The 25,937-nt window shown below is 35.6% G+C and overlaps 1 protein-coding gene across 1 annotated transcript; it reads left to right on the top strand.

The window, feature by feature from the left end:
- The first annotated feature begins 4,204 nt into the window (after positions 1–4,204).
- LOC115432518 (macrophage metalloelastase-like) lies at positions 4,205–25,675 on the top strand. The gene is made up of 10 exons (XM_030153389.1): positions 4,205–4,363; positions 5,446–5,693; positions 11,900–12,048; positions 13,556–13,681; positions 19,137–19,298; positions 19,399–19,564; positions 20,424–20,560; positions 22,270–22,429; positions 25,069–25,172; positions 25,257–25,675. The coding sequence occupies exons 1-10, from the start codon at positions 4,256–4,258 to the stop codon at positions 25,358–25,360; spliced, it is 1,464 nt and encodes a 487-aa protein (XP_030009249.1). The 5' UTR covers positions 4,205–4,255; the 3' UTR covers positions 25,361–25,675.
- Positions 25,676–25,937: the final 262 nt, after the last annotated feature.

Genomic DNA, 25,937 nt, shown 5'->3' on the forward strand with positions numbered 1-25,937 from the left:
ACCGCAGATGTAGCAGAATACGTCAGGCTTATTTTTGCAAGATCTTCTAGTGGAAGCCATTTCATTCACCTGTAATATTAAAAAAAACTATTAATCATAAATTGGCAAAAGTAAAATCTTCAGAACTCGTTTATTGCAAGAAATATGAAAGAATTTTGTATCATATGTGAAAATGCCCATAAATGTAAGCAAAAATGTTAAAAAGCCAATATGTAGCATAGTTCAGAAAGTTGACCTGATTGAGCAAAATTAATGTGATTTTTGGATTCAGCACCAAAATGATCCTAAATCAGCTCAAAAAACTGAAACAATACATTTGTTGTTGACCAGTGTAATTCATAGTTTCAGTTCTTGTTTTTTCTGCCTCCGTCCATCATAATATACATTATATAGACTAAATGTCATCTAAAATTAACATTTATTTGCAACATAGTATAGCAAACTATTACATGATCAAAAAAACAAAAACAAATTTATTTTGGCAAAAAAAAAAAAAAAAAAGTCTCCGTTTTGAACGCCAGAAATGTGTGATGTTAAAATGGAGTCATGAGACAAAAAAGGTTGGGAACCACTGATTTAGTCACTTCTCGCCTGGACTATTACAGTTGTCTCCTCTTTGGTCTCACACACAAATCCTTCCATAAACTTCAAATGGGTCAGAATTCAGCTGCTCGCATCATCAGGACGCCCTCCACTCACCATGTCACGCTTGTCCTGCAACATCTCCACTAGCTCCGCATTGAATTTAAAATCCTTCTGTTAACATTCAAGGCCATCCATGAGCTCGCTCCTCTGTATCTGTCTGACCTCCTTCATGTTTCCTCTCCCTCTCACACCCTCAGATCTTCCTCCATCCACCTCACTGTTCCCTCTGCCCTCTCCTCGTACCATAATTGCATAAGTCATATTTTTTGCCAAATTGTGATATCTCCATGAAATGAATCAGTAGTTTTAGGAGACTGACGTTATGCACATAACACAATTTGGCCAAAAATAGGACTTTATGCAATGAGGCTAGTGATTTGTATGATCATTGTAATGACCCAAAGGTTGCAACATATTTAACCCTTTCATGCATGGTGGTCACTACAGTGGACAGTTATTCTACAGTTGTTCTGTTGTACAGGGTGTGGAAGCAAAATGTACAATGAACATTTAGTTGTTTTTTCTCAGCAGGCACTACGTCAATTGTTTTGAAACCAAACATATACTGATGTCATAATCATACCTAACACTATTATCCATACCTTTTCAGAAACTTTTGCCCATATGAGTAATCAGGAAAGCAAACGTCAAAGAGTGTGTGATTTGCTGAACGCACTCGTCACACCAAAGGAGATTTCAAAAATAGTTGGAGTGTCCATAAAGACTGTTTATAATGGAAAGAAGAGAATGACTATGAGCAAAACTATTACCAGAAAGTCTGGAAGATACTATTAAAGAAGAATGGGAGAAGTTGTCACACGAATATTTGAGGAACACTTGCACAAGTTTCAGGAAGCGTGTGAAGGCAGTTATTGAGAAAGAAGGAGGACACATAGAATAAAAACATTTTCTATTATGTACATTTTCTTGTGGCAAATAAATTCTCATGACTTTCAATAAATTAATTGGTCATACACTGTCTTTCAATCCCTGCCTCAAAATATTGTAAATTTTGCTTCCCCACCCTGTATATATATGGATTTTGCTGTTTTAGTTCCATATCAATTAACACAGTGGACGCTTATGCATCATCCAAACACTGAAATTCATACCATTACTGTAAATTTGCTGTTTTAGATAAACCTGATCTGCACTAACATGTTTGATTGTAAAAAAAAAAAAAAAAAAAAAAAAAAAAAAAAAAAGCAAGCTGTTATTAAACTGCAATTAACAGTTTTGTTTTTTGTTTTGTTTTTTTTTTTTGTTTTGTTTTTTTTCCATATAATCTCCATGCAAGTGTTGTTGAAATGTGAGAAAACATCAAATTAGCAGCATTAAAAATGTTTTTATCTCATAGTTTTCACACAGTGTATCAGTAGGTACATGTTTCTTTGCTTCCAAAATTAAATGGATGATTTTGTAACTCCATGTGAAATCAGTTAATAAAAAAAAAAAAAAATTCAATCACATTGGGTTTTTTTCATGCCTAAAGGGGAATAAAAACACTCAGGAAAAAAAAAAAATCTTGATTAAGGTTCTCATAATTCATGCATGAAAGGGTTAACATAGGACACAGGAGGCAAAATGATTCAAATGACAAAGTTCTTTATTTTATTTAAAGGTACGTATAGATGTATACGTACATACGTACCCCTTCCCGTGCCCTAAAGAAAAAAAAAACAAAGTTTCAAAGGAAAAGCAAGGACCGAGGTGGTGTCAGAACATAACAATCATTTCGACCCGAAAAAACAAAGCTTTTGCACAGTACTATTTATTTTCTGAGATTTGGTCTAAACCTTTGTCTAGATCTTTACCCTTTCAAGCATGAATTATGAAAAAAAAAGTATCTAGACTTTTTTAGATTGATTTTATTACTCAAAATTAGGCTGAAACTGAAATGCATTTTGAATTTTGTTCTTTTAAATTTAGTTTTATTAAGAAGACCCAGGAAAGTACAAGTCTGGGCTTTTTTCATTAAATAATTGCCTATATTGGAAACATCATGATGCAGCAGTTTTTTCAGATGCATTTTTAACGTTTTTATGGTATGTCCTTTGCAGTGGACAGTTTTTTGTTTGTTTGTTTTGTTTTGTGTTTGTGTAAAGCTGTGCAACTGTTGTCCACAAACATGGACAGAAAACCCATAGCTGGGTCTTAGGACGTTAACTTTATGAGATCACAGAGCAGTAAACATTTTAAAACTAAGATGAGACTTTTTTTCATCGTATTGCATAGGGTCTATAGTACGGAAGAGGATTAGGGCCATTAAGGGAAAAAAAAATTAAGGTCCAATTTTTTTTTTTTTAATTATTATTCTGAGAAAAAAGTCCGAATTCTGAAAAACGTCAAAATTCTGACTTTTTTGTCACAATTCTGAAGTTTTTTTCTCAGAATAATAATTTCAAAAAATATATTAGACCTTAATTTTAATTTTCTTTTTTCCAGTGGCCCTAATCCCCTTCCATACTACCCCGACTGCCCCCATGTGGTTTAGAGAATATTGCCTTTATAACCCTTTGGAAAGGGAGCTGAAACTATGTGTTGACAAATGTGGTTGCCATGCGTGATAAGGTTAATGTTGTATTATTTTTATTTGTCAGGATTAGGGAAGTCCGATATTGGCTTTTTTGCCAACAACCAATATGCCGATATTGTCCGATTAATTTCCAATTCCGATAACTACCGATACCGCTGCCGATATATGTGGGATATTAAACTAATTTTAGGTGACATCACATATCTCCTGTCATGGAATTAACACATCATGCTTAATTTTATTGTGATGCCCCATTGGATGCATTCTCAAATGCAACAAGGCTTTCAAAATGTAAACACTGTCTGTGCAAAGAATACATACTTCAACTGAAGTTGTGGAAAAAATGCCATATTTATTTATTTTCTCTCCCTCCCTCCATGAGTCTATTACAGTGTGGCAACTTTACTGTACAATTTTTAAAACCGCACATTCCTTTCAGCTACAAACAATGCTTCATTTACGCGTCAGTAAATGGCAGCGAAATCAAGACATTACTTTATTGGTTTTAATGATAGGCAAAAAAACCGATAACGATATTCACCGATATTACATTTTTATGCCAATATCGGGCCAATAATATCGGTGGGCCGATATTATCGGACATCTCTAGTCAGGATCTTTTTGGAAGTAAAACACCACATATAAAAAACATATGGAAGTAATAAAAACACAAAAAGGAAATAAAATACTGAATATGAAAAACAAAATCTGTCAAAAATCAGTCAACAGAAAGAAAAACACAAACCGTGCCAGCAGTGATAGCCTTTGCAAACACATAAACATACAATTAAAAACCAGCTGTGTTGATTTTCCCGCTCTATTTTCCTTTTCCATCTTCGTGTTGATGCAGGTCTGAGTGTCGACCTGGTTTTACCTCCGGTGCCCCTGAACGTGCCCATCACTCCCCTTCTGTTCTGCTTTAAATGGGCCTGTTCAGACACCTGGAGGAATGTTTTATTGCCCAATCATGCACCCCACTTCTGACATAAGCAACTGGAGCGTTACAGCGGTCCAGACGGAGGATAAACTCATACACTGAGCGCTTCCTTTTTCTCTGCAGCAGAAGAAAGGACCATGGACGGAACGTTGGTTATGAAAACCCTGATAATAGTGGTGGTGGGTGCAGTCTGTGGAGCTGTTCCCCTGAATCCACCCAGTGAGGAGGACGTCTCTAAAGCCCAGGTAAACAACAAACAAATGCACGCAGGTAGATAGATTAGATACGCATACAGACAGACCTGTTCTGTTTCTGTGATTTTTGCAGCAGGTGTCAGCTTTAAATACACATCAGACGAAGCAAATGCACCACTTTGTAAATGTAAAACAATATTCCATGTGTGTACAGTCCTGTGCAAAAGTCTTATTCCACCTTTATCTTTGTTGTCTTTGCAGGGTCGAGGTGAACATACGTATTTATTTCTCACTTTTGTTTCTTCACATACGACAAGAAAATATAGGGAATGTGTACACAGCCGTAAAAGACACAAAAAAACTGAACTAAATGGGTTATAAAGGTTAAAGTCAGTATTTAGTGTGACCTCTGACCCCAAGACAAGAAGCAGCAAAAACAATTAGAAAAAAATATTTAACGTGTTGAATGAAATCTGATTATTTTTATTCATTTGTGTTCATTTTATTGATTATGTTGGTCATTTTTTACTCTCTTTGTTGATTATTTTATTCATCTAATGATTAATTTGCTCATTTTATTTGATTATTTAGTTCATTTTGTTGATTATTCTGTACATTTTGAAGATTTTTTTCTTTTCATTTTTGCTTCCTTTTGCTTATTACTCGTATAAAACATCAATAAATCTCATATTGTCTGAATAAAAGGGTTAAAAACATGTTAAGTGCAAAGGGAGGTCACACTAAATACATTCACTTTGGTTTAGAGAAGCTGTTTTTACCCTGAACCATTTGTTTTTCCAGCTGTACATATTTCACACATATCAGATTGGATTCTAATACAGAGACAAATGCATATGTGTGAACATTAGAACTTTACTAAACCAATAAACCGAATGTTGAATTACAACTTTTACACAGTATTACAGATAATGCATGTTTTTTTATGCTTCCAGCAAGATGATTTTTTATGATAACATCAGTATAATGAGCAGATTTTAGCTGTAAAAATATAATATATATGCATTACATGTATCAGAAAAGTAATTAGAAAAGTTTTACTATTGTTATTGTTACTAATTTAGAGAAAAGCAATATCTTATCATTCATACCTCTTAAATTTTTGTCTCATTCAGGACTATCTGTCCAAGTTTTTCTCTGATGTGGGGGTCAGCGCTCCCAACAACGTGTGGCGAAGCTCTTTGGATTCTTTTGAGGACACTCTCAAAAAAATGCAGGAGTTTTTCGGCCTGGAGGTGACGGGGCAGCTGGATTCCAACACCCTGGATGTGATGTCTCGGCCTCGCTGCGGCTTCACCGACGTCACCAGATACGGTCACTTTGACGGTCAGCCCAAGTGGGACAAGCCTGTGGTCACGTACAGGTAGAAAATGACAGGACAGAGTTAACCCTTTCATGCACGAATTGTGAGAACCTTAATCAAAATTTTTTCCTGAGTGTTTTTATTCCTCTTTAGGCATGAAAAAAACAATGCGATTGAAAATTTTCTTCTGAAAAATAAATAAAAAATAAATAAATAAATAAAAATTATTTAAAAAATTTTTTAAAAATGCATACAAAAAACAATCATGAAAAAAAAAATTCTTATGAGCCTATTTTTCATAAAGTTACAAAAATGTCCACTCAGCTGGACACCACATGTTTAATTTTTGATGCACAGAAACATGAGAAATTGTGTGAAAACTATGGAGAGGGCTTGTGATTCTGGGGGTTTATGCTCAGGAGAGATCTACATAATGTTACCAATTCATGTCAGAAAAGATATGTAGTGTCTTAAAACTTTAATAAAGGTATGTTCTCTTGTATATTCATGGGTTTTGTTGTTCTTTTCATTGTTTTTTGTTTTTTGTTTTACACAGCTGTAGAAGAGCTGTCCACTGGAGTGACCACTGTGCATGAAAGAGTTAAAACAAAAACATTCAATCTAAATGTTAAAGCTACATGAAGCAATCATTATGATATTACTGAGAACGAAATCAATACTGGAAAATCTAAAAAATAATTAAATTTAGCCCAAGATTTAAGATTTTCTAGAGTGTTGGATTAAAAATACAATGTGTTTTTACTTTATAAACTCTATGGCATCATATGTTGACTTCACATTTTCTTGAAATATGAAACAAAAGGATAAAATCAAAATCACACGATGAAGCTGTAAAAGTTTTCAAAATTATTCAATCTAAATGTTAAAGCTGCAAGAGGCAATCATTTTGATATTACTGTGAAAAAAATTAATACTGCAAAATCAAAAAAATAATTAAAATTTTCCCATGATTTAAGATTTTTGTCCAGTCATAGAATCCTTTTAGAGTGTGTTATTAAAAATATGATGTGTTTCTACTTTATAAACTCTGGCATCGTATGTAGACTTCACATTTTCTTGTGATATTAAACCCAAAAATAAAATCAAAATCACAAGACGGAGCTGCAAAAATGTTCAAAAACATTCAATCTACATGTTAAAGCTGCAAGAGGCAATCATTTTGATATTACTGTGAAAAAATCAATACTGTAAAATAAAAAACAATTTAAAAAAAATAAATTTTTCCCATGATTTAAGATTTTTGTCCACTCATAGAATCATTTTAGAGTGTGTTATTAAAAATATGATGTGTTTCTACTTTATAAACTCTGGCATTGTATATAGACTTCACATTTTCTTGTGATATTAAACCCAAAAATAAAATCAAAATCATAAGATGGTGCTGCAAAAATGTTCAAAAACACTCAATCTACAGGTTAAAGCTGCAAGAGGCAATCATTTTGATATTACTGTGCAAAAATCAACACTGTAACATCTAAAAATAATAAAAAAAATTTAGCCCATGATTTAAGATTTTTGCCCAGTCAGAGATCATTTTAGTGTGTTATTAAAAATATGTGTTTCTACTTTATAAACTCTGGCATCATATGTTGACTTCACATTTTCTCATAATATGAAACCAAAGGATAGAATCAAAATCACAAGATGAAGCTGCAAAAGTGTTCAAAAACATTCAATCAAAATATTAAAGCTGCAAGAGGCAATCATTTTGATATTACTAAGAAAAAAAATCAACACTGTAAAATCAAAAAAATGATCAAAAATTTAGCCCATGATTTAATATTTTTGTCCAGTCAGAGATCATTTTAGTGTGTTATTAAAAATATGATGTGTTTCTACTTTATAAACTCTGGCATCATATGTTAACTTCACATTTCCTCGTGATATTGAACCAAAGAAAAGTCAAAATCACAAGATGGAGCTGCAAAAGTGTTCAAAAACATTCAGTCAAAATATTAAAGCTGCAAGAGGCAATCATTTTGATATTACTGTGAAAAAATCAATACTGTAAAATCAAAAAAATAATTAAATTTTTCCCATGATTTAAGATTTTTGTCCAGTCAGAGATCATTTTAAAGTGCAGGATTAAAAATATGATGTGTTTCTACTTTATAAACTCTGGCATCATATGCAGACTTCACATTTTCTCATAATATGAAACCGAAGGATAAAATCAAAATCACAAGATGGAGCTGCAAAAGTGTTCAAAATTATTCAATGTAAATGTTAAAGCTGCAAGAAGCAATCATTTTGATATAACTAAGAAAAAAATCAACACTGTAAAATCTAAAAAATAATTTAAAAAAAATAATAATTAGCCCATGATTTAAGATTTTTGTCCAGTCAGAGACCATTTTAAAGTGTGTTATTAAAAATATGAGGTGTTTCTATTACTCAAACTCTGTGGCATCTACAAAACATATGATAATTTTGCTTAATTTTTCCTCAGGATATGAAACCAAAGGATAAAACATAAATTAAATAACCAAATCTCTTTAAATACATCAGATTACAAAAGGCACCCCACAGGAAAAGGTACACTGACAAACTAAGCACTGATGGGAAATAATCGAATTCTTATTTATCAGGAATACATGTATGTGTAAGAACTAAACTGTGAAATAAAAGTGAAATATGACGTTATTGGGTTGAAAATTGAAAATGTTTTTGTACGTAAGAGAGAATATGGACCTTGTTATATATTTATAGTTGAAGCAGACACAGATAAAAAGAAGAAAGAAGTTTGAGTTCATTGTAACTGACTAAAATAAGACAGTTAACATTAGTGATGCAGTTAACTCATGGTTTTTCAAACATGTTACTGCAGAGCTTCAGGATTTATCCACTTACTGGCACAATATTTCATCTTAACCCTTTCATGCAGGAATTATGAGAACTTTACTCAAGATTTTTTTCCTGAGTGTTTTTATTCCTCTTGAGGCATGAAAAAAACAATGCGATAGAATTTTTTAAATATTTTTTTATAAAGCTATATTTCAATAGAGCATGAGCAAAAACAAAAAAATGTTGCCGTAACTTGATAAAATAAGTTTAAGCACCATCTTTTTTTAGTTCTCTTAAGTAATATTTTGAAGTCCACATTACTTGACACAGCAAGTTGAGTCCACAAATTGCAAGTTGTATCAGTTACATGTTCCATGTTGAGCCAGCTTGATTGACAGTTGTAGGAACTTGATAAAATAAATTCAATCAGCATCTCTTAAAGGTATCTCAAATAATATTTTCAAGTTCAACTTACTTGATCCAGGAAGGTGAGTCATCAGACTGCATGTTGCATCAACTTGTGTTTTAAAGTGGAATAAACTTGACACTACAAGTTGATTGAAATTAACTCAGTCAAAACAACAAAATGACTTCACTTAGTTAAGTTCAGTCAACCTATCTTTTTTTTTTTTTTTTTTTTTACACAGCATGCGTTTAATTTTGAAGCAAAGAAACATGTTAGGGTTAGGGTTACATTGTGTAAAAACTATGAAATATCAACATTTTAATACTGCTTATCTGATGTTTTCTCACATTTTAACATACTCTAATGCTAGTTATTACTCACTTCATGGAGATAATATGCAAAAAAAACAAACAAAAACAAAACCTTTTGTTGTTAATTACAGTCTAATAACAATACCAAGCAATTGATTTACACTCAAACGTGTTAGAACAGATCAGATTTATCAAGAACAGCAAAGTTACAGTAATGTCATTAATGTCAGTGTATGGGATGAAATATAAGCGTCCACTGTGTTGGCTGATATGAAACTAAAACATCAAAGCCCATGAATATATAAGAGAACAGCTGTGGAATAACTGTCCACTGGAGTGACCACTGTGCATGAAAGGGTTAAAGTACAGAAATACACCAGTCTGACCAGGGCTAAAATACTGTATATATGAATAAACTTACTGTTCTTCCCACTTTTACATGTCAAATGTCTTTTTTCAGCCTCAAGGCTCAGATTTTCCTCATAAATTCTTGGTTTTTTATGTGAATGTAGGTCATCCCAGCACAACAAGAGCTTGGAGACATGTTCATACAACGCAAAGTTGGTGAAGAGCAATTAACTGTTAATTATTTTCCCCTCCGGGTTGGGTGAGGTTAGATAGGTGTATCTTTTTATTCTGTCAATTTTTAACCCATAAAGACCCACTACTACTTTTATGGTGGTTCCTAAATGGTTTTTTCCCTCTATTAACCCTTTCATGCACAGTGGTCACTCCAGTGGACAGTTCTTCTCCAGCTGTTCTCTTGTATATTCATGGGTTTTGTTGTTTTAGTTCCATATCAGCCAACACAGTGGACACTTATGCATCATCCCATACACTGACATTCAGACCATTACTGTAACGTGACTGTTTTAGATAATCCTGATCTGCAGTAACATGTTTGAATGCAAAAAATATGCAAATTGTTATTAGATTGCAATGAACAAGATTTATTTATTTATTTATTTATTGCATTTTTAAACAACAAGTTTGGGTTTTTTTTTGCAAATTATTTCAATAAAGTAAGTAATAACTAGTATTAGAGTATGATAAAATGTGAGAAAACATCAAATTACCAGCATTAAAATGTTTTTATTTAATAGTTTTCACACCGTATATCAGTAAATGTATGTTTCTTTGCCTTTAAAATTTAACACATGGTGTCCAGCTGAGTGGACATTTTTGTAACTCCATGAAAAATAGGTTGATGAAAAAAAAATTAAATTGCATTGTTTTCTGTTTTGTTTTGGGTTTTTTTCATGCCTAAAGAGGAATAAAAACACTCAGGAAAAAAAAATCTTGATTAAGGTTCTCTCTAAATCGTGCATGAAAGAGTTAAACCTAGCTTATGTGATTTAACACGATTTGTTGTAATATTATCTTCTTTGTTCTGAGGTTTTTTCAGTTGAAATCTGGTATTTTCTTATATTTAATTCACTGATCATGTAGAGTTTCATAAAAGCTCAGATTAACCCATAAAGACCCAAACAACCACGGGTGACCAAGACCATCTACTGATGTCAGATGTTTAATAACCTTAGAGCCACTGATCCTATCAATGCATGTTAATAATTGGTGTAAAATACAGTTTGTCATCTTTTCATGGTCATCAGATATGACCCATTTGGATGTTCAGAGGCTCCGTAGTTACCGTGGAAACACCGTCATCTTCTCCAACACTGATTCACCAGTAAAACCCATGGAGTTGGATCAATGACAGTGGATGGACACACTTAGTTTATGTTCAGTTAGCGATGTCTTTGCTGAAAAAGTGACATTTTCTTCAGTTTTCTCTATTTCGATATAAAATCTTTGAATTTACTCTGAGTTTTGATGAACATCCATGTGATCAGTAAATTAAATATAGGAAAATACATGATTTACACTGAAAAAACTCAAAATAAAGAAAGATAATATTATAATAAATGAAGATAAAATATTTAAGATAGGTTACATATAGAGAAAAATTCATTTGGGAGCCGCCACAAAAGTAGCAGTGGGTCTTCATGGGTTAAAGTTGAGGGTTATTATATTAGAAACAGCAAAAACTGAAGCAAAAGTGACTCTTTCCGTAAAAAATATCATTGACTGATCATACACCCAGTGTGTCCATCCACTGTCATTGATCCAACTCCATGGGTTTTACTGGTGAATCAATGTTGTAGAAAATGACGGTGTTTCCACGGTAACTACGGACACACTTATTATGTTGTTCATTTTTATTCATTTTACATGTTATTTTATTTGTTTTTGTTGCATATTTTATTTTTTGTGGTTTGTTTTCTTCATGTTACTTATTATTTTGTTTATTTATGTTTCATTTTTGTTCATTTTATTGGCTAATCTTCCTGGTTTTTTTTTTTCATTTTGTTGCTGAAATTACTATTTTTTTGTTGCATTTTAGTTAATTTTTAGCTTATTTTTTCCACATTATTTTGTTATTTTGTCATTTGGAGAAGATGACGGTGTTTCCATGGTAACTACGGAGCCTCTGAACGTCCAAATGGGTCATATCTGATGACCATGAAAAGATGACAAACTGTATTTTACACCAATTATTTACATGCATTGATAGGATTAGTGGATCAACAGGTATTAAACAGTTTCCATCAGTAGAGGCTTTTGGTCACCAGCAGCTGTTTGGGCCTTTAAAGGTTCAAACAGACAGTAGAGATCTACAGGCCAGGGGGTGTTTTTCCTGATTTGTGTTGCAGCTTTAACCTGCCTAACATCCTTTTCCTCAGAATCACTGACTACACTCCAGACTTGACCCAAAGCGTTGTGGACGTCACCCTAGCGAACGCTCTGAAACTCTACAGCGATGTGGTTCCTCTGGATTTCCAGCAGATCTACAGCGGTGAAGCTGACATTATGATCAAGTTCAAGGCTCAAGGTAACGCCGTTCCACCTTCAGTGTTTAGACCTGGAATCTGCAAGCTTTACAATCAAAACAGCTGTTTTTGACTCAAAAAAGACGAAAAAATGTGACCAGAGCCATAGGAAAAATATAAAATTTTTTTATCAATGTATTTTTTTTCTTCATTTTTAGTTTTCCAAACATGCAAAAAATAAGACAAACACTGAGACATATAACAGAGGAATAAGCCACCATACAAGAAAAAAAAAAAAAAGGTTCCACTGTGAAATCACAAACTTTTTGTACACAAAACACATTAACTGGAGTCAAGGTGCACTGTCAGCTGTTCTACATAAGAAATGAAAGGTTGCCATACCACCTTAAACTTCCCCATTGACCCCTTGTGTATCTAATCTTTTCTATTTTTAGAAAAAACATGACATCACATATCCATCTGCCAAAGGAGGAGGGTTTGTTATTCTTCCAATTTAAAAGAATGAGTCTCCGTGCTGAAAGGGAGGAGTAGGCCATACTATTTAATTGTGGCCTTTGTAGAGGGAGATCTTCTAATGGTACACCAAAAAGTCCAATAAAAGGGCACGGAGCAATGGTCAGACCTGAAATTATTGAATATACTTCAAATATTGAAGACCAGAATGTGGTTAGACCTGAACATGATCAGAAAGTGTGAAAGAGAGTAGCAGGTGCTTGTCTACGTCTATCACAAATAGGATTAACTCCTGGGTAAATTTTGGACAGCTTAACTTTAGACATGTGTAGTCTGTGTACAATTTTAAACTGAATAAGACTATGTCTTGCACAAATAGAAGTGGAGTGGATTCTTTGAAGTATACGTAACCACTGATCATCAGTAATATTTGTGCCCATATCCTGCTCCCAATTTTCTTTTATTATTGTCAAGGGAAAAATATTTAAACCCATCTACTCATCTTTTACCGTGAGGGGGCTGTTCTCCTGTAGCCTATTTGTGATTAGTTTGTTATTTAACTATTTAACTTTGTATTTCCACTACAATAATGTAACATTTGGTGCATTTATGAAATGATACAACTACAGTAAAAAAAACATTCAAAATTAGTACAATTTTCTAATGATGTACACTATATCCAAAGAAAATGACATTGTATAATAGATAAAAAGCTCAACTTTCATGTATATGGGCTGACTTTTAAACAGCCAAACTATTAACAAATGCAAACTGAGAATCTTGTATTAAATTTGGCAAGAAAATAATGTAGTGTGACATACATTTTAGTTTAACTGTCAAAAAATTATTTCATTCTGTATATAGCCTGCACATTGTTGCAGACGGACAATGTTAGAATTGATTTAGGCCTATAAGAATGTTAAAAAGTAATGGTTCATTCAGGTCATTTCAAAATGCTCCTTATGTTTTTTGACGTGGGGAGCCATAAAGAGAGGCTGAAGAACCACATTTGGCTCAGGAGCCATAGGTTGCAGACCCCTGGTTTAGACGATGTTGGATCTGCTTTTCAGCGTCCTGTTCTCTGTTCCAAACCAGACCATGGAGACTTCGCTCCGTTCGATGGACCCAACGGCGTCCTGGCCCATGCCTTTTCCCCTGGAGACGGACATGGAGGGGACACCCATTTTGATGAAGATGAAACATGGACTCTGACTTCAACAGGTTCTGACACTGATGAAACACTCTTTAAAGGTTCAGAGCATTAGATTTAGTGGATCTCAGTGCAATGAATGCCATACTCAAAATAATGTTTTCATTAGTTGTACATTCACCTGCTGATAAAAAATGTTGAACTTTTTGTCATCTCAGACTGAGTCATTTATCCAGTTCCTTCCACCGAATTTTAAAGACGCAGTGTTACTTTAAAAATTTTTTTTTTTTTAAATATCTTTTTATTTCACACAAGAGAATCCTCCAGATACAGTACAAACATAGTCATTCTGGGTCTCACTTTTTACAGTTCTCCTTTGTGCATTCTTCCCACCTCCCATCCCTAAAGAAATAAATCAACTAAACACACTCAAAAGTAACAGACCAAAAATATACATGTCTAAAAAAAAAAAAAATTAAAAAAAAAAAAAAATAATAATAATAATAATAGAAAAAAAAAATTCATCATCATCAACATTAATAAGGGTAACAACATAAGCATGAGCATAATTATGCGTGATGTAACATAAATAGCAATAATAGGGCAGTATTCATGATCTACAAACTCAAACTTTCTCCATACCAGAAAGTAAAGGCGACCAAAATTCATTAAAGAGATGGCCCCGATTATATTTATCCAAAGTCAGTTTCTCTAAAGGTAAAAAAGAAGACAGTTGGTCATGGAAGATCTTAAAAGATGGAGGGGAGTCATTCTTCTAAAATAAAAGTATGCATTTCTTTGCGAAGTAAGTGATCAAAATTAGTATCCTGCATTTTTTATGATCTAACTGTAACTTACATGTGTCGTTACCTCCGCCAAGGAGGTTATGTTTTTGCCAGGGTTTGTTTGTCTGTTTGTTTGTTTGTTTGTTTGTTTGTTTGTCTGTCCGTTAGTGTGCAACATAACTCAAAAAGTTATGGACAGATTTGGATGAAATTTTCAGGGTTTGTTGGAAATGGGATAAGGAAGAAATGATTAAATTTTGGTGGTGATCGGGGGTGGGGGGGCCCACGGGGGGGGGCACTGATCAGCCTTGGCGGAGGTCTGCACTCTCCGAGTGCTTCTAGTTTAATATATACAGACTGCTGCTTAAATCAAATTGTAAATCCAAGACTGATTGAGTGAAAGAGTGAACTGAGCTCCAATAACTTTTGAAAAGGTCGCAGTCCCAGAACATGTGCATGAATGTCCCTTCCCTCTTTTTGCATCTATGACACACTGATGAGATATCCCTTGATATTCTATGCATTTTTACTGGAGTTAGGTCAATTTTGTGAAGCAGTGTTACTTTTGAAGGCAGTTCCAAAATACTTTTTTTTCTCTATATTTAACTTTTCTAAAGTGATTTATCACAATTTATTATGACATAATCCTCTGTATTTTGTATTTTTTCAGTGAAAATCTGATCTTTTCCTATATTTACACAACCAGTCAAAAGTTTGGACTCACCTGGTTTTTCTTTATTTTCATGACTGTTTACATTGTAGATTCTCACTGAAGGCATCAAAACTATAGATGAACACAATTGAAATTATGTAGTAAAAAAAAACAGTGTGACATAACTCAAAGTGTGTTTTATAATTTAGATTCTTCAAAATAGCCACATTTTGCTTTTATTACTCCTTTGCAAATTCTTGGCATTTTCTTGATGAGCTTCATGGAGTAGTCACCTGAAATGTTTTCCAAAAGTCTTGAAGGAGTTCCCAGTGATGCTGAACACTGTTGGCCATCTGCGGTCCATCTCATGTCATTTAAATGAGAAGGTGAGTCCAAACTTTTGACTGGTAGTGTAATTCACTGATCATGAAGATCACAGGTGTCAAACATGCGGCCCGGGGACCATATCCAGCCCGCCAAAGGGTCCAGTCCGGCCCTTGGGATGAATTTGTGAAATGCAAAAATTACACTAATATATTAACAATCCTTTTAGTTCAGGTTCCACATTCAGACCAATTCAATCTCAAGTGGGCAGGATTCAGTAAAATACGATCATAATAACATAGAAATAATGACAACTTCAAATTGTTCTCTTTGTAAATGTAAATATTTTCATGTATTTACACTAAAACAAAGTAGAATTTTGCAAAAAATGTGAATAACCTGAAATGTCTTAAGAGAAATAAGTACAATTTTAACCATATTCTGCCTGTTACTCAGTGTTTTGTGTATTTGTTGATCCGCTGTGATCTGTAAGTTATAATGTACTTGTGTAAATGATAAACTGAGGCAGAATATTGTTAAAATTATACTTATTTTTTCAGTTTGTTCATGTTCTTCACATCTTTTGAAAGGATAATTTGGAGACGTAAACCTTTTCATAATGTAACTTTACTTTTTTTGCTCTAAAACATAGAGGAAAGTTTGGACTTGACATTATTTATATATTATTATGTTATTTTTTTACTGGTTCGGCCCACTGCAGTTCTAATTTAGCTGAATGTGGAACTGAACTAAAATGTGTTTGACAGCCCTGATGTAGATGTTCATAAAAGTTCAGATTAAAGTTGAGGGTTATTATATCAAAAACAGAGAAAACTGAAGAAAAAGGGACTTTTTCAGCAAAATATACACTATATATCCAAAAGTATTCCCTCCCCCATCCAAATAATCAGACTCAGGTGTTCCAGTCCCTTCCATGTCCACAGGTGTATTAAATCCAGCCCTAGGCATGCAGACTGCTTTTACAAACATCTGTGACAGAATGGGTCTCTCTCAGGAGCTCAGTGAATTCCAGCGTGGAACTGTGATAGGATGCCACCTGTGCAACAAATCCAGTGGTGACATTTCCTGGCTCCTAAATATTCCACAGTCAGCTGTCAGCTGGATTAGAAGAAAGTGGAAGTGTTTGGGAACGACAGCAACTCAGCCACGCAGTGGTAGGCCACGTAAACTGACGGAGTGGGGTCAGCAGATGCTGAGGCGCAGAGTGCGAAGAGGTGGACAACTTTCTGCAGAGTCAATGGTACAGACCTCCAAACTTCATGTGTCCTTCAGATTAGCTCCAGAACAGTGCGCACAGAGCTTCATGGAATGGGTTTCCATGGCCGAGCAGCTGCATCCAGGCCATACATCACCAAGTGCAATGCACAGCGGTGGATGCAGTGGTGTGAAGCACGCCGCCACTGGACTCTAGAGCAGTGGAGGAACCTTCTCTGGACTGACCAATCGCGCTTCTCCATCTGGCGATCTGATGGATGAGTCTGGGTTTGGCGGTCACCAGGAGAACGATACTTGTGGGAGTGCATTGTGCCAAGTGTAAAGTTTGGTGGAGGGGGGATTATGGTGTGGGGTTGTTTTTCAGGAGCTGGGCTGGGCCCCTTAGTTCCAGTGAAAGGAACTGGGAATGCTTCAGCAGACCAAGACATTTTGGACAATTCCATGCTCCCAACTTTGTGGGAACAGTTTGGAGCTGGCCCCTTCCTCTTCCAACATGACTGTGCACCAGTGCACAAAGCAAGGTCCATTTGGACATGGAGGACAGAGTCTGGTGTGGATGAACTGGACTGGCCGGCACAGAGTCCTGACCTCAACCCCATAGAACACCTTTGGATGAATTAGAGCGCAGACTGAGAGCCAGGCCTTCTGTCCAACATCAGTGTGGGACCTCACAAATGCACTTCTGGAAGAATGGTCCAAAATTCCCATGAACACACTCCTAAACCTTGTGGACAGCCTTCCCAGAAGAGTTGAAGCTGTTAGAGCTGCAAAGGGTGGAGCCACGTCAGACTGAACCCATAGACTAGGAATGGGATGGACCTGAAACTCATATGAGAGTCAAAGCAGGTGAGTGAATACTTTTGGTAATATAGTGTATAAAGGCAAAATCAAAAGGACTGAAAAATGGCCTAAAAAGGCTCAGACCCCTAAGGGTTAATATTTCAATGTTTCTGCAACAGAAAGTGCATTGTACCAATTATTTTATTGTTTTTTTGTTGTTGTTGTTGTTGTTGTTGTTTTTTTCAAAATACAACTTGGTTAAATTATTTCAGTGTGTGTATTAGTACTTTTTGAACATTTTGAGCACAATTTCAACCCTACCGCAATAATAATAATGATGATAACCATGATAATTTTGGTCACAATAACCATGATTTGAAATTTTCATATTGTTACATCCCTAGTTAAAGGAATATTATGTAACATTTCTTGCTTACACGTGCAATCAGAACTGCCTCCACTCAGTGAACGACAGAGATCGAGCTGTGGTCATCTGAGCTACAGACTGGTGAGCACGAGGTGTATCAAGAAAAATAAATATTATTCCCTGATTATGTCACAGTGGTTATGTTCTAAAAGTACAAATAAACACTCCTACACCTTTGCATAACTCTCCTAGAATATTCCAACAGATCCATTAGTGACTGAAACTTCTCTGAGCTTTTCCCTGGGTTTTGTCTCTAAGGCAGAAAAAGTTGAAGGAGAAGAGTTCAGTTCAATACAGACAACTTTATTTATCTCAAAACACAACATACAACAACAATCAGTAGAGATGAGAGCCAGAGTTAGTTAGCATTTATATAGTGAAATTCTATTATTAACTGCATTTACAAACTCCCTGCCTGAAGGTTGACTCTCAGAAACATCCCGAACACAATAAAATGAAAGGAAAATAGAAAATGAAGTTCAATTTAATGCATTTTTATTTATATTGCACCATTCATAACACACAATTCTCTAGGGGTAATTCACATCAAGGACTTTAACCCTATAACACCAGACATATCGTATTTGATGCATGAGTTTTGCAGCCCTCTGCATGATCAGTGTGATATTTTTTTTCTTTAAAAACCTGATGTATATAATTAGATACATGCAATACACAGATAATCCGCCAGGGGGGAGGAATTCATTCACCAGAGGCCTTTCCAGTGACACTAAAAGACTGTCATTAATGAGGAAGGAGGCAGAACTTTAACAACTTTGAAAAGAAATTACCAATTTGTTAGACATGTTTGTCTTATATTATGTTTTTGTTTGTTCAAAAACAATAATATTTGAGCATTGAGACCCGATGTATCAAATATGATACAAAAATGAAAGTCATATATGGAAATTGATATTTGAAAAAAAAAAAACTGGGGTTGTTCAGAAGGACCAATAAAGGCTCCAGTTTCAAAAAATTGCAATTTTCCATCAATTATTTAATGGTTCAGTCTTTCCAGGGTTAAAATATGATACAGACAAGAAAATATAAATAGAGGTCAGGATCTCTGGAGGTAGATGCACCAAAATGAGACGCATACTTTGCTTTTTACTAAAAATTCCCCAAACCAAAAGCTGCCTCTTCTGCATTTTTAGTGCCCATCATAGGGGACAGTGAGGTGAGGGGTGTTCACTCAGTTGCAATCTCCAAAGTCACCACCAGATGCCACTACAGATCACGCACTGAACCTTTAAATGGTTAATAATGAAAACTAATGGTGTACCTGCTGTTCCCATTCTAACATTATCAGTCTGTGAATGTAGGAGCCAACCTCTTCCTGGTGGCAGCCCATGAGTTCGGCCATGCTTTGGGATTATCTCATTCTCAGGACAAAACAGCGCTGATGTTTCCAACCTACCAGTATGTGAATATCGAGGGATACACACTACCGAATGATGACAGGCAGGGAATACAGGCGCTGTACGGTGAGAGCCCCAACAACACTGATACTAATGGGTATTTATGTCAAAAATTCAGCTCCATCTCTGACGGATAACAGAAGATTTTGTGTTCTCTGTCCCAAAGGTGCAAGAGTGACCACACCTGACCAGGGTCCACAGCCGACCACCAGACCAGATCCTCAACCACAACCTGGTCCCACGCCAGAACCTGTTCCAGACAGGTGCAGCAGAGACCTGATTTTTGATGCTGCAGCTTTGATTGACAGCAATCTTTACTTCTTCAAAGACGGGTGAGATATTAGTGCGAAATGAAATGCAGCACTCCATCAGACAAAAGGTGTAGAATCAACTGCAGTTCTGTCTGTGTTACCATGGTAACGCTACACAAACCTTGTAGCAATAATACATTCTATACATCTACGTAACCACTAAACAGTACAAAGAAGAGCAAATACACAACTCCCCTTAATGAAGCCATGACTATGCATTTCATATTTGCTGTTTTAGACACAGACAGACTTTGTCATTTCAGATTTAAATCTAAAAATGACATTTTGATGCAAGGCACTACATATACAAGATAAAAATAAATATGCATATAAAAAATATTTGTCAAGTATAAAAATAAATATATTTCTAGAATAAAAACCATGATCAGTAATAAAAACCACCAGTCAAGTAAAAGGATCAATGTTGCACAGTTATTCTGATCATAACTTGATTTAAACAAATGAAGCTTTTACTATCAGATAATCCATTGTTTTGCATTACATTGAATCAGAATCAGAATACTTTATTAATCCCAGGGGGAAATTATTGGGTGTTACAGTCCCTCCATTCAAGTATAATGAAGAGTAGCAGGAAAGAAATGATCAATACAACAGAAATAAATGAATAAATAAATAAATATAAACACACACACACTAAATATACATATTAAAACACTATTTAGACACAAAATTAGAAGAGCAATTTGTACAATATGTACCACACAATATATTATCAATATGATAATTAAACTAATATATACATAATAAGTGTGCAAAAATATAGTTGTGTGTAATTATAATTATGAGGTTATAAGGAAATGATTCTGACTAGAAAAAAATGGCCCAGGTTTTAATGTTGAAGTGTTTTTTTTTTTTTCAGATACTACTGGAAGAAGAGGAGCTACTGGGATGGCATCACTACCAGGAAGATTCAGTCTGTTTGGCCTGGAATCCAAAGAGTCGACGCTGCTTATGCGTATAAGAGGCGCAACTATGCCTATGCCATCCTCTTCGAAGGTAAAAATGAATCCAATAGAAGTGAACACGCATTTCTCAATACATGTTCTTCTGTTTTCGCAATCTCATGAAAGGTAATCAGTCGAGGCCTAAGTACTGTTCCATTTAAAAGTTCGCACAAACCAAGGTCAGATGGAATTCCTGGATGTTGTTCTTGTCTGTTAGCTTAAAACACAGATGCTTGGTTGGTGACTTGTGTAGACTTGGATGGCAAATATCCCATGATGCATTTCAGGCTACTCTCAAAGATGACTTACCTCAGAAATGTTTAACTGAGTCGATGACCGTCACCAGATGATGTGATATATGTTGGAACACACGCCAGAGGCAGAATAGTAAGAAAATATGTCTATTATCATGACATGGGATTCAACGGAATTTGTTTATCCAGTTTTGAAGAACATACAAAATGTCTAAAAAATATAAGTGTCATGTAATATAATATAATCATACGCTAGGGGACCCTAGGGTGCAACATGAAGAGTGTTGTCACTTTTCCTCACTCCCAAGCCACAGAGAAAAAAACCCTGGACACGGGTTGTGCAAGTTTAACAAAAAAGGTGATTTATTTTACCAGGTGCAACATAAGGATACTGAAAACTAGACAAAAGGCAACTGAAACTTCGGGGTGGGCTCTGGCCAAAACAACAAACAAAACTGCACTAATGAGAAATTAGGCTGACCTGCAAAATAAAAGAAACCAAAATACAAGGTCTAACCTTCCTTACCAAAAACGGGAGAAAACGAGATAAAACAAACAGGGCAGCCCACCCCTACTTCTGAACAGGAACACTGGCGGAATGAAGGCGGGTTTGGGAGTAGAGGAAGAGCGACGGGGGTCGGGCCCAGCTCCGCGGTCTTTAAAGGTCCGCCTCCAGCTGCTGCTCCAATCACAGGGGAGAATCTGGCTTGACACCTGCAACATATAATCCACTCACGCAAGAAAAAAGTGGACACACCCACAGAATGACCCTACGACCCACCAATGGGTCGTAACAATAAAAGTAAAAGTAAAGTAAAATTTTATTTATAGAGCACTTTTCACAGACAGAGTCACAAAGTGCTTTATCAATTCAAATCAGAATCAAATGAAGTTTACAGAGACCCAACAGAATCCTTCAGGAGCAAACATTTGTGATTGGTGACAGTGGCGAGGAAAAACTTCCCTTTAGAGGGCAGAAACCTCGAGCAGACCCAGACTCCTGAAGGATGGCTGTCTGCCTTGACCAGTTGGGGTTAAAGAGAGAGAGAGAGAGAGAGTAAAGGAGGAGAAAAGAGAGAGCGATAGAGATATAGAGAGACTGGGGGGGGGGGGGGGGGGGGGGGGGATGACACATGGAGTACGTTATGATGAATACATAGAGTGTAATCAGTTCATGGTGGCCCTGGGTCAGGTGGGAGACTAAAAAGCCTTTTATAGCCTTTCAATAATACAAATGCAATCAAATCAAATCTGTGACATATTGTGGTGGATTGTGGGAACCGATGGCAGAAATACAGCAGAGCCAGGGAGGAAAGTTCACAAGCACCAACCGTTCCAATTACAGAGAGACTTGTTTTCTTAGGAAGTCCGTCCTCTGGGGCCGTTCTTACCAAGACCATACTCAAAGTCGAACTTCATATTGAGAAACGCCTCTTGTCTTTGAAGAAGAACAACCTCAGAATCAATGACATCTCTGCCTTTGTTTCCTGCTGTGCTTTCGTCACAGGTGATCGTTACTGGAAAGTCATCGGTCGCTTCGTCCAACCTGGTTACCCCAAACCAATCCAAGACTTTGGCTTCCCTTCGTCTGTAACCAGCGTAGATGCTGCAGTCCACGTGTCGACCACCAGCAGGACTCTGTTCTTTGTGAAGAACCAGTACTGGAGGTAGGTCCGCTCTGGAGGCACATTAACAACACTAGCGACATTGTACCCGTGGTGCCATTGTTCGATAGCATGAGAGGCTAAACTCTCCCAGCATACCTCACAACATTTGAATATGGACATAAAATTGTGCGGAGTAGATAGTCAGGTAATGTTTGTATTCATTTGGCGCGTTTGGCGGCGATCGGGCGTGTGAAGGCTGAGGAAAATCCGTACAAACGCCCTCCTGTGCTGCAACATCGTTTGGACGGACACAGAACGTGCATTATATAGTAGGACTGTACTTTAGGTTTTATCACCGGTTTTAGTCGCCTCACGCCCCTTTGTGAATTGCATGCTAAAGCTAAGTAGCCTTTATTGAACTCCTGAAGTTTCACTCATTGGTTGTTTCTGATTTATAAGGCTCGTCTTGGATTGGTTCCATCATATCTGTCTCCTCTACTTCAGAGAACCAGTAACCATTATGCCCTACAGACTTTTGATATTTATTATCTGAATGTTCTCAAGGTTCAAACTGAAATGGGGACGCGAACCTTCAGTTTTTCCGCCCTCTCTATTTAGAATCCTCTGCAATCATAGCTGAAAAAAACAGAACTCATTTCACTACAAGCTTTTCGTACCCATATCATCGTACCGCATGTGTCAAGCATGCGGCCCGTGAGCCAAAACTGGTCCGGCAAAGGGTCTGATCCGGCCCGCAGGAGGAATTTACAAAGTGCAAAAATGGCACTGAAGATATTAACTGTCTAAGGTGTTGAACTGGTTATAGTTCAGGTTCCACACAAACCGATATAATCTAAAGTAAATTAATAACATAATAACCTAAAAATTGTATCAACTCTAAATTTTCTTCTTGATTTAAATGTGAAAAAAATATTATGCTATGAAAATATTTACATTTGCAAACTATCCTTAAAGCAGCGCATGATGTTCGTCACCAATTTTTCATCAAATTTGTAAAACCTGAGTCATAGCCCACGTATCAGGAATCTGTTCGTCTTTCCGTGATTATGCACCTGAATCACTTCCCTCATGGTGAACAACTTCGAAGTGTACTCCATCACAAGCAGTCTGTTTGTTTACATTCCTAACCCATACGTCACCATGGAAACGCTTCATTGCGTCTTGCTGCTGCAGTTGCGTGGACTTCCAAAAAGGCCCAAATGACGGTTTGGTTTCGGTGTTGGTTTGGTATGTAAACACGCGGACTGCTTGTGATGGAGTCAAATTCAAAGTTGTTCACCGTGAGGGAACTGATTCAGGTGCGTAATCACGGAAAAAAAAAACGGATTTGTGATACTTAGGTTATCGCTCGGGTTTTACAGATTTGATGAAAAATTGGTGATAAACGTCATACGCTGCTTTAAACAATAAAATGTGAATAAGGTGAAATTTCTAGGGAAAATTAAGCGTAATCTGAGCAATATTCTGCCTATTATTAACCTGTTTAACCCTGACCATATTTTCAGGGGAAAAACGCCTAAACAGACATACCCAAAGTAAATGAAGAATTCCTTCACAATAATAAGGTTCACATGGATGTTCTTGGTGTCTGTGGACATTTAGAGACCTCACAGAATCTATTCCCATTGTCTAAAATATTGTATCTATTACTATGCCTGAGTAAACTGTAACAAACTAAAAGAGAAATTAGAATTTTTTATCCTTGCCTGTGTTTTTTTCATCTGGATTGACGATGATATGCATAAATTAATTGTTCGTGTCGGAGATTTTAATAGCGTATATTTCACCCCACAAAGATTAAAAATCATGTTTGAACATTAAAGTTTGCACTAAAATGCACTTTTGATGTACTTTTATTAACATTAGGGTCTAAACTTTGAGCAAAAGTTGAAAAAAACATTCATTGTCCTGATTTATTATATTTTTATAGTAGATGAATATTAATATAATTTTTTCGGCCCGCGGGTGGGCTGATAGGGCTAAAGGGGTGTTAAATGTTTTGTGCCTTTGTAGATCTGATCTGTACTGAACATGTATAAATAATAAGTTGAGGCATAATATTATTAAAATTGCACTTACTTTTGTTAAGAATTTTCTTTTTTTCAGATTATTCACAATTTTTTTAGTTTGGATAGTTTGTAAATGTAAATATTTTCATAATTTAATGGGGGTTTTTTTGCCTGAAACAAATGGGAAATTTAGAGTTGTCATTATTTGCAGATTATTATGCTATTTATTATGCTATTTTACTGGTCTGGCCCACATGAGATCATATTGAGTTGAATGTGGAAGCGGAACTAAAATAAGTTTGACAACCCTGGACTAGACAGTGAAAATCCTTTGGACAGTGCTGATGTTTTTAATTGTTTGCCGACCTCAACGAAATCTTGCAAAATTTGCTGCCGACTTAAACTACATTACGCTTTAAAAATATTATTGAACTTTTGTCATTACTTTGTGTTATTACTAAATTATGACCTGTTTTAAATTTGTTGTTATTTCCGCCCTGTTTTTCATTATGGTGCGTGCTGCTGACTTCTTGGCAAGGTCACCCTTGTAAAAGAGACCTCGACTTCAATGGGATTTTATCTGGTCAAATAACGGTTAAATAAAATAATAAAAAAACATGTCTGAATCTGGACATTCTCTAAATATTCACAATCCTTCTGTGTTTATAGCTACAATGAGAGACGGGGTAAAATGGATCGTGGGTATCCCAAACGGATTCAGAGGGAGTTCCCTGGAATTGGCTCCAAAGTGGACGCTGCTTTTGAGAACAGAGGTAGGAAATGATCGAATGTAGACAAATGTGGACAACCACTCCTCCTGCTTTTGGAAATAAAAATAATTCTATTCTTGTCTTTAGGTTACCTGTATTTTTCATCTGGATCCGGACAGACGGAGTACGACTACAAGAGGAGGAGAGTGATTCGCACTCTGTTAAACTATGGATGGATGGACTGTGATTAAAGAACAAAGAAACAAATGCATTTACACATAAACTAAGCATGTTTTAATTCACTAGTGGAGCCTGTGCGTCATTAGGATTTTCTTTAGAAATCTAAAATACTTTACAAATAGCATCATTTTATAGACAACTACTGATTGTAGTATTTTGTTTTGGGGATATTATTCAACTCCTGCATGCCTTTTAGCATCTTTGAGACAAATATTTACAGTTACTGTCAACCTATCATCCAGTGAGAGGACAGAAATTCTTTATTATGAATATGACAGTTTTCACATTATCATCATCTTTAACAAAGAAAAAAACATAACTGAAAACATGCATATAATAATTATAGTACATATATTGTTTACACAAATCTGTTTGCAGAAGCTTTTTTATGTTGTTTTCATTTTTAACACTGGTGTCTATCTATGTACAGAGATTTGTAAACAGTATTTGGGGAATATTAGTCATAAAACACAGTTCAATAAAGCATCTAAAAGGAAAATGAAAACATTTCACATGACTTTGGAACATTACAGAAAATATACTCTATCTATCTATCTATCTATCTATCTATCTATCTATCTATCTATC

Source organism: Sphaeramia orbicularis, chromosome 14 (genome assembly GCF_902148855.1).
Source record: "Sphaeramia orbicularis chromosome 14, fSphaOr1.1, whole genome shotgun sequence".
NCBI lineage: Eukaryota > Metazoa > Chordata > Actinopteri > Kurtiformes > Apogonidae > Sphaeramia > Sphaeramia orbicularis.

Excerpts from the sequence above, each read along its gene's own strand:
- LOC115432518 (XM_030153389.1), top strand. The coding sequence starts at position 4,256 with ATGGACGGAACGTTGGTTATGAAAACCCTGATAATAGTGGTGGTGGGT. Across the intron at positions 12,049-13,555 it reads GATCAAGTTCAAGGCTCAAG|ACCATGGAGACTTCGCTCCG; the intron begins GTAACGCCGTTC and ends GTTCCAAACCAG. Across the intron at positions 19,565-20,423 it reads CTTTACTTCTTCAAAGACGG|ATACTACTGGAAGAAGAGGA; the intron begins GTGAGATATTAG and ends TTTTTTTTTCAG.